This window comes from Mytilus californianus, unplaced genomic scaffold (assembly GCF_021869535.1).
Source record: "Mytilus californianus isolate M0D057914Y unplaced genomic scaffold, xbMytCali1.0.p SCAF_10, whole genome shotgun sequence".
NCBI classification, from domain to species: Eukaryota; Metazoa; Mollusca; class Bivalvia; order Mytilida; family Mytilidae; genus Mytilus; species Mytilus californianus.
In genome coordinates this window covers 45,901,911-45,914,807 of record NW_026262582.1, presented here as the reverse complement: position 1 = coordinate 45,914,807, position 12,897 = coordinate 45,901,911, and the positions used below count along the sequence as shown (strand labels likewise).

Here is a 12,897-nt window from a genome sequence, read left to right as displayed (position 1 = left end):
CATGAATAAGGTAAGTCTAATTCCTCACTGAAATTTAATTCAAATCATCCTTTTTGACTTTTTACAACACAAAACCGATACAAAATGTTGGCAATATCAAAAACTCTCATAGTTCTTTGACCAGGTGAGCTAATTAATAATACAACCTGTAATTTTTTTGTGAACAGGTGATCCAAAAAAAAAACAAAAAAAAAAACTTTTTTTGACAAGGTGAGCTAAAAAAAAAATAAAGACCATTTGTATGAATCAAGTGCATCTCCCCATCAGCAAAATATGACTTAACACATTAGTCAAGATGTAAATTAAGTGATAGTACACATGTAGTCAACAGAATGTTCTTTATCTGAACGCCCTTGTCATTCATTATTTAACCTACTGCCATAAGGGAGATTCATATTAGATAGAGGCTTCGTAATGGTGAAAATGTCAAAATTCTCATAATTGTCAATAGAAACATATGTAATAAAAAAATAAAGAGATGTGGTAAGATTACCAGTGATCCAGACAACTATCTGTCAAAGACCAAAATTTGAAAAAATGAGGATGTTAACAACTGTAGGTAACTGTACAGCCGCCAACAATGAGCAAAACCCATACTGTACAGTGTTTTTCGTCTATTTTCAACTTGTGTATTGCAATTTTTAACAATGCACAAGGACATATAACAAAAATGTAAGACTTAAATTATTGTAATATCAAGAACAAGAAAAACAGCATACGAAGATTGCTATTAAACTTAAAATGCAAGTTTTTTCTGCAAAACCTATCTTGTTGCAATTTTTCCAATACATGTAATAACAAGTTTCTGTGAGTACTGCATGGCAATACATAGTCCCCTACCGGTTACAAATTCATTGTAATGGAACGAAATTCTAACTTGATCTATAACTTGTCATGTATAAACTACATAAAAATATCAAGTCAAAATCTTCAAGCATGACGAAAAAAACTGTTGAAAACTGATTATTTAAGGGAATTTTCTATGTCCAAAGACCATAACTCTGCACAAAATTATCAGACTGGAACAAAATTCCAACTTGATCTGTAACTTGTCATGATAAAACTATATACTAATTATCAAATCAATATCTTCAAGAATGACAAACAAACCTACCACTAAATTCTCAAACAATTTATCAAAGAAAAGGAAAAAAATCCAAAATGTCATTTTTTCTTTTAAATCTTTTAAAAAATGAGTTATTTCCCTTTGAACAGAAATCTACTAATTAATAAGTATTTCATCAAAAATTTAATTCTAGGGAAAGGGCTTTAACTGAACAAAGAGAAAAGCTAAAATGATGAAAATTGATCTTGACCTGTAACTTGTCATGATAAATCAATAGACCAAATATCAAATCAATATCTTCAAGCATGAAGAAAAAAAGTCTGGAAACTGATTTGCCGGACTGACAGACGGACGGACGAACGGACGGACGGACCAGACAGACAGACAGACAGACGTAGTGCAAACCTAAAGTCCCCTTCGTTGGTAGGGGACTAAAAACATCACAAACATTTCGAAACTTACAGGAACTATATATTGCATTCCCAAGGTCTGTCAATAATGTAAAAGACTGCTAAAACATTGACTGGACCAGTAATGCTCAAACAATTACTGGACCAAAAGACCACTGAGGTCCAAAAAACCTTCGGAACCTCTGCTATATAATGCATTCCCTTGAAACAAAAAGGATTGAGTTTAATTCTGTATCTCCCGAGTCAGTAACTTCCAAACTTATGTATATATGTGTTAATCATCTGAATGAGATTAAAAGAAGGGGGAGGGTTGAGATCACAAAAACTTTTAACCCCTCTTATTTTCATGTGCCTGTCTAAATTCAGGAATCTTGTATGTAGTTGTATTATGCCATGTTTTACTAGTTATTTTTGAGAACTCATTGCAGTGTTAATTGAAGATCTATGAGTTTCTAAAATGTATTCACAACTTTTATAGACTTGGGATGATTAAGAGCTTCACATATTATATAGACACCTGTCTATTGTGGAAGAAAGCCTGATTTCCTCTTGATGTCGTTTGGTTATTTTTGTCCTTGGGTTGCTGTCTCATTTCCATATACCCCACATCTCAATTTGTTCAGTTTATAAGAAAGTCCAAATTCTCCCAAGTCTAATAATTTTACTATCCATATTCTCCCAATCTTACCAGAGTAATGACTGGCCTAACACGATCAACATCATCCTCTCCTCCTGATCCTGATCCACTGTCCAAACTCTGAAAATGAAATTCAAGATTAGCAATAAGAAATGTAACAAGATCAAGATTACTACAATGTCAATAGCTATGAAGAGTTTTCAACTGCTGAATTGTTCTTCTTTTAGCACAGTAATATTAAATGGCACAAAATAAAATATCTTAAATCATTGCTCCCAAAAATATATGGGGCATGTGTCCATGGGACACAGATGATGCCCCTGCTTGCATATAACGTTATAAAGGGACACAACTCAAGTAAAAGTGACGACACCAAAATTTGTAATTGATCTGAGTTTTGTGGTAATAAGCATTGTGTATAAATTTCATAAAATTTGGTTGAGGCAATCTTAAGTTAGAGAACGGAAACAAAAAATTCAGCAATTTTTCCAGCTGAATTTTTCCATTTGTAAAGGGGCATAACTCTAGAACCCTAAAAGTGACAACACCAAAATTCAACATGATCTGTGTCATGTGGTAATAACCATTGTGTATAAGTTTCATAACATTTGGTTGAGGCAAACAAAAGTTAGAGAACTAAAATTCAGCAATTTTTCCATTTGAAAAGGGGCATAACTCTAGAACTGGTAAAACTTAATGCCCCCTCCGCTGCTCTTTGGTGCTGTATATCATATTTGTTTTTCGTTCATCGTTTTGATATACATCTGGTTGTTTGTTTTGTCATTTGTCATTTCGAGGCCTTAAAATTATAGCTGATTATGTTGTATGGGTTTTTAGTTGTTAACTTCTATGTCATTTGGTCTCTGGTGCAAAGTTGTCTCATTGGCAATCATACTACATCTTCTTATTCTTATAAGGAAGTGTTTCTCATCCTTCCTTCTTTTTCAATGTTTATTTTATTGACTGTCCGTACTATTATTCAGACAACAGTTGTGGCGTAACCATAACTAGCTGACTGTTAAGTAGCAAGCATTTTTTTCTCTCTGCTCTTCAAAATTTCGTGTATTCTTTTTATTTCTTTATTTAATTTAATGTTCATCCTGTTTGTAGCATGGGGGCCTCGTTGGCCGAGTGGTCTACTATATCACTAGCCAGTCAACACTGAGGTTGTGAGTTCGAATCCCGCACGAGGCAGGTGCACTCGACTCCAATCTTAATTGACTAGGATTGTCAGTTTTCCTACCAAAGGTCGGTGGTTCTCTCCGGGCCCTCCGACTTCCTCCACCAATAAAAACTGGCCGCCAAGAAACAGCACAATAATGTTGAAAGAGGCGTTAAACACCAATCAATCATGTTTGTAGCTGGAGTTTAAAGATTTTTTATTTGTAGTTCTTTTACATCATATGGTCTAGATAGGCAAAGGGAAGGGTGAGATTTGCATGCACATAAATCTGGTTTAACCCCACAGCATTTTGTGCCTATAGGGAACCCAATCTGGACCATGTTTTGATTGTTGTTGTTTATCTTTGTTTGCACATCTATTTTTAGAGCGTTGGATGTTGATTATTTTAAGTTTCTGTACCTACCTTTTGTACATTTTACTAAAAATAGATATAAATCTGAGCCCTTAGGCAACATGTATATTTTCATCAATTTTAATAGACCTTATAATATATGCTATGACTGCAGCACTTATAATCACATTTACACATTTTTGGATTTACTGTTTTTAGGCTCGTAACATTTGTGTTGGGTTGCTAAATCTCCTCAACAATTTACCTCTTTTATACATATCTGTAAAAGGTAAATCCAAAATGTGCAATGATTGCAGCTCAATGGCTTTGATTTCCTTCCATATAAGACACTTGGTGTGTTTATTTACTTTCTGGACATACAGACCTGCCAATAATTTTCCCTTTTTATGGGGGATATCCCCATCAGAGGTGTTGATCTAACCCTTATACAACTCAATCATTTAGACTAAATACTTTAAAAAAAGCATTCTGGAGTAAAATAAAATACATTTAAACGTTTAAACCTGCTGCAATTGTTTGCACCTGTCCTAAGTCAGGAATCTGATGTTCAGTAGTTGAGGTTTGTTGATGTGGTTCATGAGTGTTTCTCGTTTCTTATTTTTTATATAGATTAGACCGTTGGTTTTCCCGTTTGAATGGTTTTACACTAGTAATTTTTGGGGCCCTTTATAGCTTGCTGTTCGGTGTGAACCAAGGCTCTGTGTTGAAGACCGTACTTTGACCTATAATGGTTTACTTTTATAAATTGTGACTTGGATGGAGAGTTGTCTCATTGGCTCTCATACTACATCTTCTTATATCTATCTACATGTATACTCATTCAAAACCACAGATGTTTTAATCTAAAAGTACACTAATGAAATGTATAAGGTATGCATAAGATTCTCTCCTGCTTAAAATCACCCATGGAGACTTTGAAAAGTTGGCAGGTATGGACATATCTGGGATGGGACAACATATTACTTTGTATACTTACTAAACAGTCTAATTCCTCAGCTTTTGCAGGATTGGTGTAGTATTTCAGTTCTTGTATAACTCCCTGTAAATCACAAAAAAGAAAAACTTATTATTTCTCCACAGTTTAATCATACACAGAAACCACAGTTTAATCATACACAGAAAATGTACCCCTCCCCCTTTTCTCTAAAAAAAAAAGCGTCAATCAATCGTTCACAACAATTGGTTTACAGAATGGTTGAATCCTATATTGTTTTCCTTCTGCTAAATAAATCCTGTTTCATATCAATTTCATATAATGTGTGACCATCCCAATGTAAGTTTCTTTCATATGCTGAAATCTAAAATTATCAGGTGCTGTATCATTGGTGTCTTCTGCATTTTCTGATTCTGGAGACTGAGGATTTGTTAACCCTTTTCAGTCACTATAAAGGTTACAATTCATATTAAGATGCAGCACATTATTAGTAATTGGAAAGGTAATGCCATTGCATTATAAAGAGAGGGTGTGGATGGGGGTTTACAGAATAGAGAATATAAAAAATAAAGAAAAATGGACCCTAAAAAAATAATAGAGAATAATTGTCAAAAAGTATAAAGAATAGAGAAAAATGGCCTAAAAAATTAAAGAATACAAAAATGAAGGACCCCCCCATCCAGACCCTCATAAGAGATACAGAAACAAACAACAATGAAATAAGGAGTTGCATATGATTGACAACTAACCAAAGAACAAGACAATTACAGGTCACCTTCCAGACAACAGCTTACAATAAGTTGGTTTTCATCATGACTTTCGATCCAAAAAGCAGAGACATTCCGAAATCCTGTGATAGCCGGATCAGAACTCAGCCAATATGAAAAAAAAACCAATATTGGCCCAGTTGACACTTTTGTATTGCACAGGCAGTTTTTATCATATTAAGTCCAACAACAGAGTAGTTAATTAATAATTACCAATACAATACAACAAATATATTTTATTCTCTAAATAAGGTCTCCTTTAGGGAGAATGTAGAAGTGTAATCAAATTCATCCAGGTTTCTCTGGATAAATGTCTCATTGGCAATACCACATTTCCTTATTATAAGAGTAATCCTTCACAAAACAGAAAATATTCTTCACAAAAAATTCATGTATATGATAAGTATAAGGGTTGCTTTACTCAAGAGCTATGGCAAGTTTCTTCTCATTTAAGTCTAGTTGCAACTTGGGGTGGGGGGTTCCAACCATATGTCCCCATTCAAAAGCATTGATCGTAAAATTAAAAGGGAACCCCTGGAACCCCCTGTATAGGTAACCATACAAGCCTTCAACGATGAACAAAACCTGTACCTTACAGTATTAACTATAAAAGACCCTGACATGACAAGATGAACAACAATTCAAACCAATAAAACAATGGGCTGATTTATGTACAAAAACAATAAACAAACAAACAATATGATAGACAGCGACTAATGACAACCACTGAATGATAGGCTCCCATCATTTAGTGGGACAGGCACATATAGAATGTGCAGTTTAAAGTCTCAAAACCTTGGGATCTATTTAAAACACCTGTTGATATGAAAATTAATATTTTTGATGTCACTGACCTTTAACCTATGAATTAAATCAAACTGACTATCAAAAAGATGATCATGATAATAATTATAGATAATTATCAATATTAAAGATCATAATTGTGATGATTTAATTGCTCACATATATCATTACAGAAGTCTATATCTTATTATGGTATGTAAGTGCATGTTAATAATTTATTTGATGTTGTCATACCGTATTTGTAGTATATTTTGCTATTAAACTTTATCAAATTTGCAGTATTCTTAAATCTTCAAATTGTTTTCAATTAAGGTGGTACCCAACACCTTGACTAATATTAATTTGGCTCGTTTAATTTTCATAAGATTTTGACAAAATGTTTACTTTGACCCTTTGACAAAAATATAAAAATTTCAAAAAATTTGAACTAACCACTTTATCAGAAAAATTTCGTTGGTTATATAGCAGTTTGACAAACACTAATTTTGATCATTGAGAAGCTTAATATTACCTTAACAATACAACGTAATTAAAACGTTTAGTTGATTTTTACAGAGTTATCTCCCTGTAGTGTTAGGTACCACCTTAAGTTAAAGGAAAGGGTAAAAACAAAAATCAAATGAAAAAAAAAGAAAATACACTTTAAAAAAAGAAAATCTAGGGAAACAATAAAAAAATTCTGCTAATATATAAAGTAAAATTATGACCATATCAATGATTGATTGTAATGGTTGCTTAATGTCCAGTGGCAAATATTTTATGCATGTTCAGGACGAGAACAGATTAACAATTAATACAATAGGTAGGTCCTGTAATACAGGTCGTCCAGGATGAAGGTTGGGGATATTTGGACTGCTACTGGAAAATGAGGGTACATTGGATTGGGACAGAAATTTTGCCTTGCAACAGGCCACCTATGGACCCCTTATCAATGATAATTCACTGTCAACACAAAATTGCTCACTTAACTGGGCTGGAGATACTCTCAAGGAGGAAACCTCTACCAGCAGTGGCATTGACCAAGTGGTCGTAAATAAACTCATCATGGATACCAGGACAGTGGGCAAAGATGTTTTTAACAGAATCACTTTAAGTGTACTGTATATGTTAAGTCGGAGTGCTTTCTAGGGTAACTATTGTATTTTTGATGTATAGCATAACTAGTTCATGCATAATTAAATTCAATTATCTTTTTATTAATTAACATCAATAAATAAAGACGTAATTGGGTCAAATGTTGTCAGCAATTCTGACATACAGATTTAATCAAGTTTTATCAATATTGAAGGGTTCTAAGTTTTGACTTTATAGCAGTTATTTTGTTCAAAAAGATATAAAATATCCTAATAATCTGATCACAAGGCTATAGACAAAAATGCCTCTACAAAATCATCGGACCACCAAACACGTACTCCACATTCTCAAGACCTGAAGATTTTGTTAATTTCCACAAGTCACATTGTCGAGTTTGCACAGAGTGTGCAAAACTCCTAGAAAGTCCCCTTGTGCCTTTTTTTCAGATTAGCAATGCAATTTAATTTCTTAAACTACTTTACATAGGAAAATTATTTAGCTTTTGAATTCAATATTTTAAAATAAATCTATGATTAAATATGAGATGACTAAAATGAAAAAATCTTGGGCTGTCCACAACAGACAGGTTGAAATGCCAAAATCCTGGACTGTCCAAAAGGGACAGATTGAAATGACAAAATCCTGGAATGTCCACAAGGGACAGGTTGAAATGACAAAACCCTATACTGACCATAAGGGACAGGTTGAAATGACAAAATCCTTGACTGTCCTCAGGGGACAGATTGAAATGACCAAATCCTGGACTGACAACAAGGGACAGATTGAAATGACAAAATCCTATACTGACCACAAGGGACAGGTTGAATTGACAAAATCCTTGACTGTCCTCAGGGGACAGATTGAAATGACCAAATCCTGGACTGACCACAAGGGACAGATTGAAATGACTAAATCCTGGACTGTCCACAAAGGACATATTGAAATGACAAAATCCTGGACTGTCCACAAGAGACAGATTGAAATGACAAAATCCTGGACTGTCCACAAAGGACAGATTGAAATGACAAAATCCTGGACTGTCCACAAGGGACAGATTGAAATGACAAAATCCTGGACTGTCCACAAAGGACAGATTGAATGACAAAATCATGGACTGTCCACAATGAGCGTATGTCAGATTCTTGGAATTGAAACTCGTAACTTTTCATACTCTTAATCAAACTATATACATTATGAGAGAGAGAGAAAACCAAGAATTTTAGTCAACATCATGCTCTTACGTCACTTGTGGAGAGCTGTCTCATTGCTTATCATACCAAATTTTCCTATTCTTATAAGATAAACAATTTCTGTTTACATGGATTTCGATTAATTAAATCAAATACTGCACTACATTTATTTATAAAACAAACAAAACTTTGAAGAAAGATTTACAACAAAAAAATAAACTGCTAATTTAATTCCTGCATACTATAATATTTTTTTTTATAGTTGATGTAATATATCAGAAGTGCCAAAAAGTATCGTGAACTTTCTTTTTAATTTAATACATGGAGATTCCAAAAACACGAAATCCAGGTTTTTCTGTTGTGGAATTTGACTGACTTAATATTTGAAGGCTTTAAACATATTTCAAAAATAGCATCAAGAAATAATCATTCTATACCACAATATTTTTTCATTCAGGTTTTTCTGCCTGAAAACCCACAGCACTTAAAATCTCTTATCTACCTCTTGAATAATAGAAAATACTTGTGGTTTGCACTTCTAAAATTGTACTTTTTCATCATCGAATTGCACAAGTTTAAAATAATTCCGATGTCAAAAATTGAATCATTATTCAGTTATATCCTTAGATTTAAATTTCATCAAATTCCTAAGAATGTGATCATGCAGTTCAAAAACTAAGGTCACAATAACCAGAGTTACCATCTATCCAAAACATTATCTATTAGTTAGTCCAAAGTGTTAAAATTTTATGTTGAATATGTTAAAAATTTAGAATATTTAAAAAAAAAATCTGCAAATAAAAAAAGTCATTGAATGAACAGAAGAAAAATCATAATTAAGGAGAAAAGGAGGTGCTTCTACAAAATGAAATAAAATGCTTCGCTTAGCACAGCTGGATACGACCGCAGAGGTCCAACCCTGAACAGTTGGGGCGAAAATGGACACAATATTCGCGCTTGATACAGGTCTGAATTTGGATTGTAATTAAATATTTGACACATAATAGGTTTCTGACACCAAATAACTGTAGTCAATGAACTTAGAATTGGTTATATGATTTTGAATTTATATTTATATTCAATTTTTTGCTTTTGTGCAATACACTATGCTGTTGCGTATTTACCCCCCCCATTTTTTTTTGAAAAAAAGAAAATATTTGAAGAAATTTTCTTTTTAATTTGTGAAATCTGAGAAATGAAAAAAAAAATTGCCCCCCAAAATTTCTTTTTTACCCCCTTTTTCAAGAAAAAAATATTCTTTCCCTCAAGATATGGTCATAATATCAATTCAAATTTCAAATGGAGTTTGCAACCATAATTACCAATTTAAATACATCATAAAAGTCTTAAATAGATAATTTAAAAGCAGTGTAAGGGAGGTAATCCAACATTGTACAATTTTGTTTTTGGATGACCTCCCTTACACTGCTTTTAAATTGTCCATTTACCAGGAAACCCTTGTTTTTTCCCCTTTTTTGCCCCTAATTCCTAAACGGTTTGAGCCATAACCCCCCAAAGCCAATCCTAACCATCCCATTGTGGTATGGAAACTTGTGGTATAATTTCAGAGAGATCCATACACTTAAACAGAAGTTATTGTCTGGAAATTACAAAAATGCTTATTTTTGGCCCCTTTTTGGCCCCTAATTCCTTAACTGTTGGTACCATAACCCCCAAAATCAATCCCAACCTTCCTTTTTGTGGTATTGAACCTTATGGTAAAATTTCATAGAGATCCATTCACTTAAACTAAAGTTATTGTGCGAAAACCAATGTGTCTTCGGATGACGACAACGACGCCAACGTCATACCAATATACGACCGCATAAAAAGTGTGGTAGAAATATTTTTTTCGAGTATAATTATTCATTACTTTAGAATGAATAAAACCAGATTTTGGTATTATTCACGGGTTTGTTTGGCTAATTTGGATTTTTTTGGGAGTAGGATTGGTTATCCAAATGGAGAATGCACTGTATGATAATTCTGTATTAATAAATGTGTACTTGAAAGATTCCTAGTCACCAAAAAAATATGTTTAAATTCCTATTTTTAAGTTCCAGTACCTGACTGTGAACTTGAAAAAAACAGACACAAAACTCTGATGCCAATAGTGAGAAGTAATTTCCTTTTATCTCCTAACAATAGCTATGCATAGCACTAGCTTCTTTGATAAAAAAAAAATGCAAAATATAATTTTATAGTGGATACAAAATTGACAAATTGATCTGTAACAAATGGGAGATAACTCTAATATCATAAAAAAGGATCTGTCAAATATCAACTTGAATAAATCAGTGCCCTCTATAATCTATCCTAGTTGACAGACAATATCAACGACTGGATTATTGGGGGTTAGTGAAATGCAAAAAAAAATTCTCATATATTTACAACACAAAAATGTTCACTTTAGCCTGATGATGAGTGGATCATTGGGGTTATGTGAAATGTAAGAAATTCTCATATTTACAACACAAAAATTTTAACTTTGGCCTGATGAGCAGATACCTAACAAATTAGCATGTGAAAACATTACATTTAAGAATGCACAGTAAGCTTATTATATATTCATTTAATTCTTACCTAAAGTATGTTGATCAAGTGCCAAACATCAGGAAGTCTAGACAGCTAGGGAAGAGTGACATAATTTACTATGTCCCTTTTCCTTATAGGGACACCATGACATAAATTAACATGTCCCCTTCTTGTTTAAGCAGTTGACCTATCATGTGACCCCTTAATTGATTATGAGCATTGTACACGTATTTTGTTGTGTTTACGTTTAAGCTTTATGTGGGCGATTCTAAGATGGTAAATCAGGTCATGGGAAGTCTGTGAATGTAGATAAAAAAATGTGTCAATGTTCAATTACAAGAACATCAAACATAAGACAACGAACCATAATTATAAATATGTACATGTATAGGGTACATTTTATATAACTATGGGTAATAATGACCATTAAAATCAAGCCCGAAATGGCCTTTTTTTACAAATAATTTAACTATTGTAGTATATATAAAGTCATAAAATTCATCACATAATTTTTAAACAAGTTTTTCCAGCTTCATACTTGTCCAACTGATGGAAATTTCATCGTGATGATTCTTTTGAGCCACAAAAAAAAATAATTTAAAAAATACAAATATATTAATATAATTCAAATAAATATTTTTCCTGTCTTTTTTCATCTTTAATTGATTGTTATTAACATTTTTTGTTTCAAAAGTTAACATATATCTATAGTAAAAGTATGATAGATCTGTATTTTATCTTTTTGGGTTAGATTTCATTCTTAAAGGGAGGTGAATGTGCTAGTCAGCATTCCATTTTGATGCAGAGTTATCTATCTTTGATAATTTTCCAAACAGAAAATTGGTTCTTTACAATGGAGTAGTACATGTATTATAATGTTTACATATGTTAATTTATTTCTATTCATGTGAAACAGAATTAGATTAATCTTTGTACCTAGGAAGCTTCAGAAACATAAATAAAAATGGCTGCCATTAAAGTACCAGTAACATAAGGGTACCATCTTAAAGTTAAATTAAGTAAGTATCTTTGAATAATGAACTTTACCTCAAATGACGTATCATCAAAATTCGGTCCACCTTGACCTATATATAAACCTGATCCTGTATTAAACTGTAAGGGTCTACGATTTGCAACCTGCTGACGTCCAACTTCTTCACAATTATCAAATAACGTTACTGTGTCACCTTGAACTTTGATAGCTAATTTTGTAAATGAATCTTTATCAATATTGTCCACAGTAAAATTTCCAATAGCTTTTGAAACTTGCCCATACTGGTGATCTTCTGTATAATATAAAACTACGTTATGTTTCCCATTACCAGCAGCAGTAATCCGAACACCAAAAGCTATCACACTTTCATAAATATTTTTAACAGCGAATAAAAATCCATCTTTAGAAAATACTTTAACAGTAATTCCAATGGCAAAGTCATTTATTTTGCCGATTCTGTCAGTAAAATAGGTCTCAGCAGCTTTTCGTATATACGCTGATTTGTCTAACTTAAAAGCTGGAAAACCTTCCAGTCCAACATCGTATGTAACTCCTTTGCTTGGATGTGGCAGTCCAACAGCTGCCATAAGGTCCACCTCTGTTTCTGAAAAAGGAAAAAAATTCGGTTTATTAAAAAAGATATAAAATTGATTGTACTGGTTGATATTGTCAAATACTAATTCTGTACAAACAAATAAATGGAGAATGTGTCCCCATGGACACAGATGATGCCCCTGCTTGCATACAACATTATAAAGGGACATAACTAAGAACAATAAAAGTGGCGCTACCCAAATTTGTACTTGATCTTAGTTTTGTGGTAATAAGTATTGTGTATAGGTTTCATGTTTCGTTGGGGCAAACTTAAGTTACAGAACGGACACTAAAAATTTAGCAATTTTTTTATTTATAAAGGGGCATAACTCAATAATGGTTAAAGTGACACTACCC

The 12,897-nt window shown here is 32.8% G+C and overlaps 1 protein-coding gene across 7 annotated transcripts in view; it reads right to left on the bottom strand.

Moving 5' to 3' along the window:
- Positions 1-12,897, bottom strand: part of LOC127718223 (collagen alpha-2(I) chain-like) — a 149,912-nt gene that overhangs the window by 48,613 nt on the left and 88,402 nt on the right. For all 7 annotated transcript variants that reach the window (XM_052224203.1, XM_052224204.1, XM_052224198.1 and 4 more), the window contains 3 exons: positions 12,000-12,550; positions 4,625-4,687; positions 2,165-2,233 (listed from right to left, as the gene is read on the bottom strand). In XM_052224203.1, the coding sequence (XP_052080163.1) occupies positions 2,165-2,233; positions 4,625-4,687; positions 12,000-12,550 (683 nt within the window). The remainder of the gene's footprint in view (positions 1-2,164; positions 2,234-4,624; positions 4,688-11,999; positions 12,551-12,897) is intronic.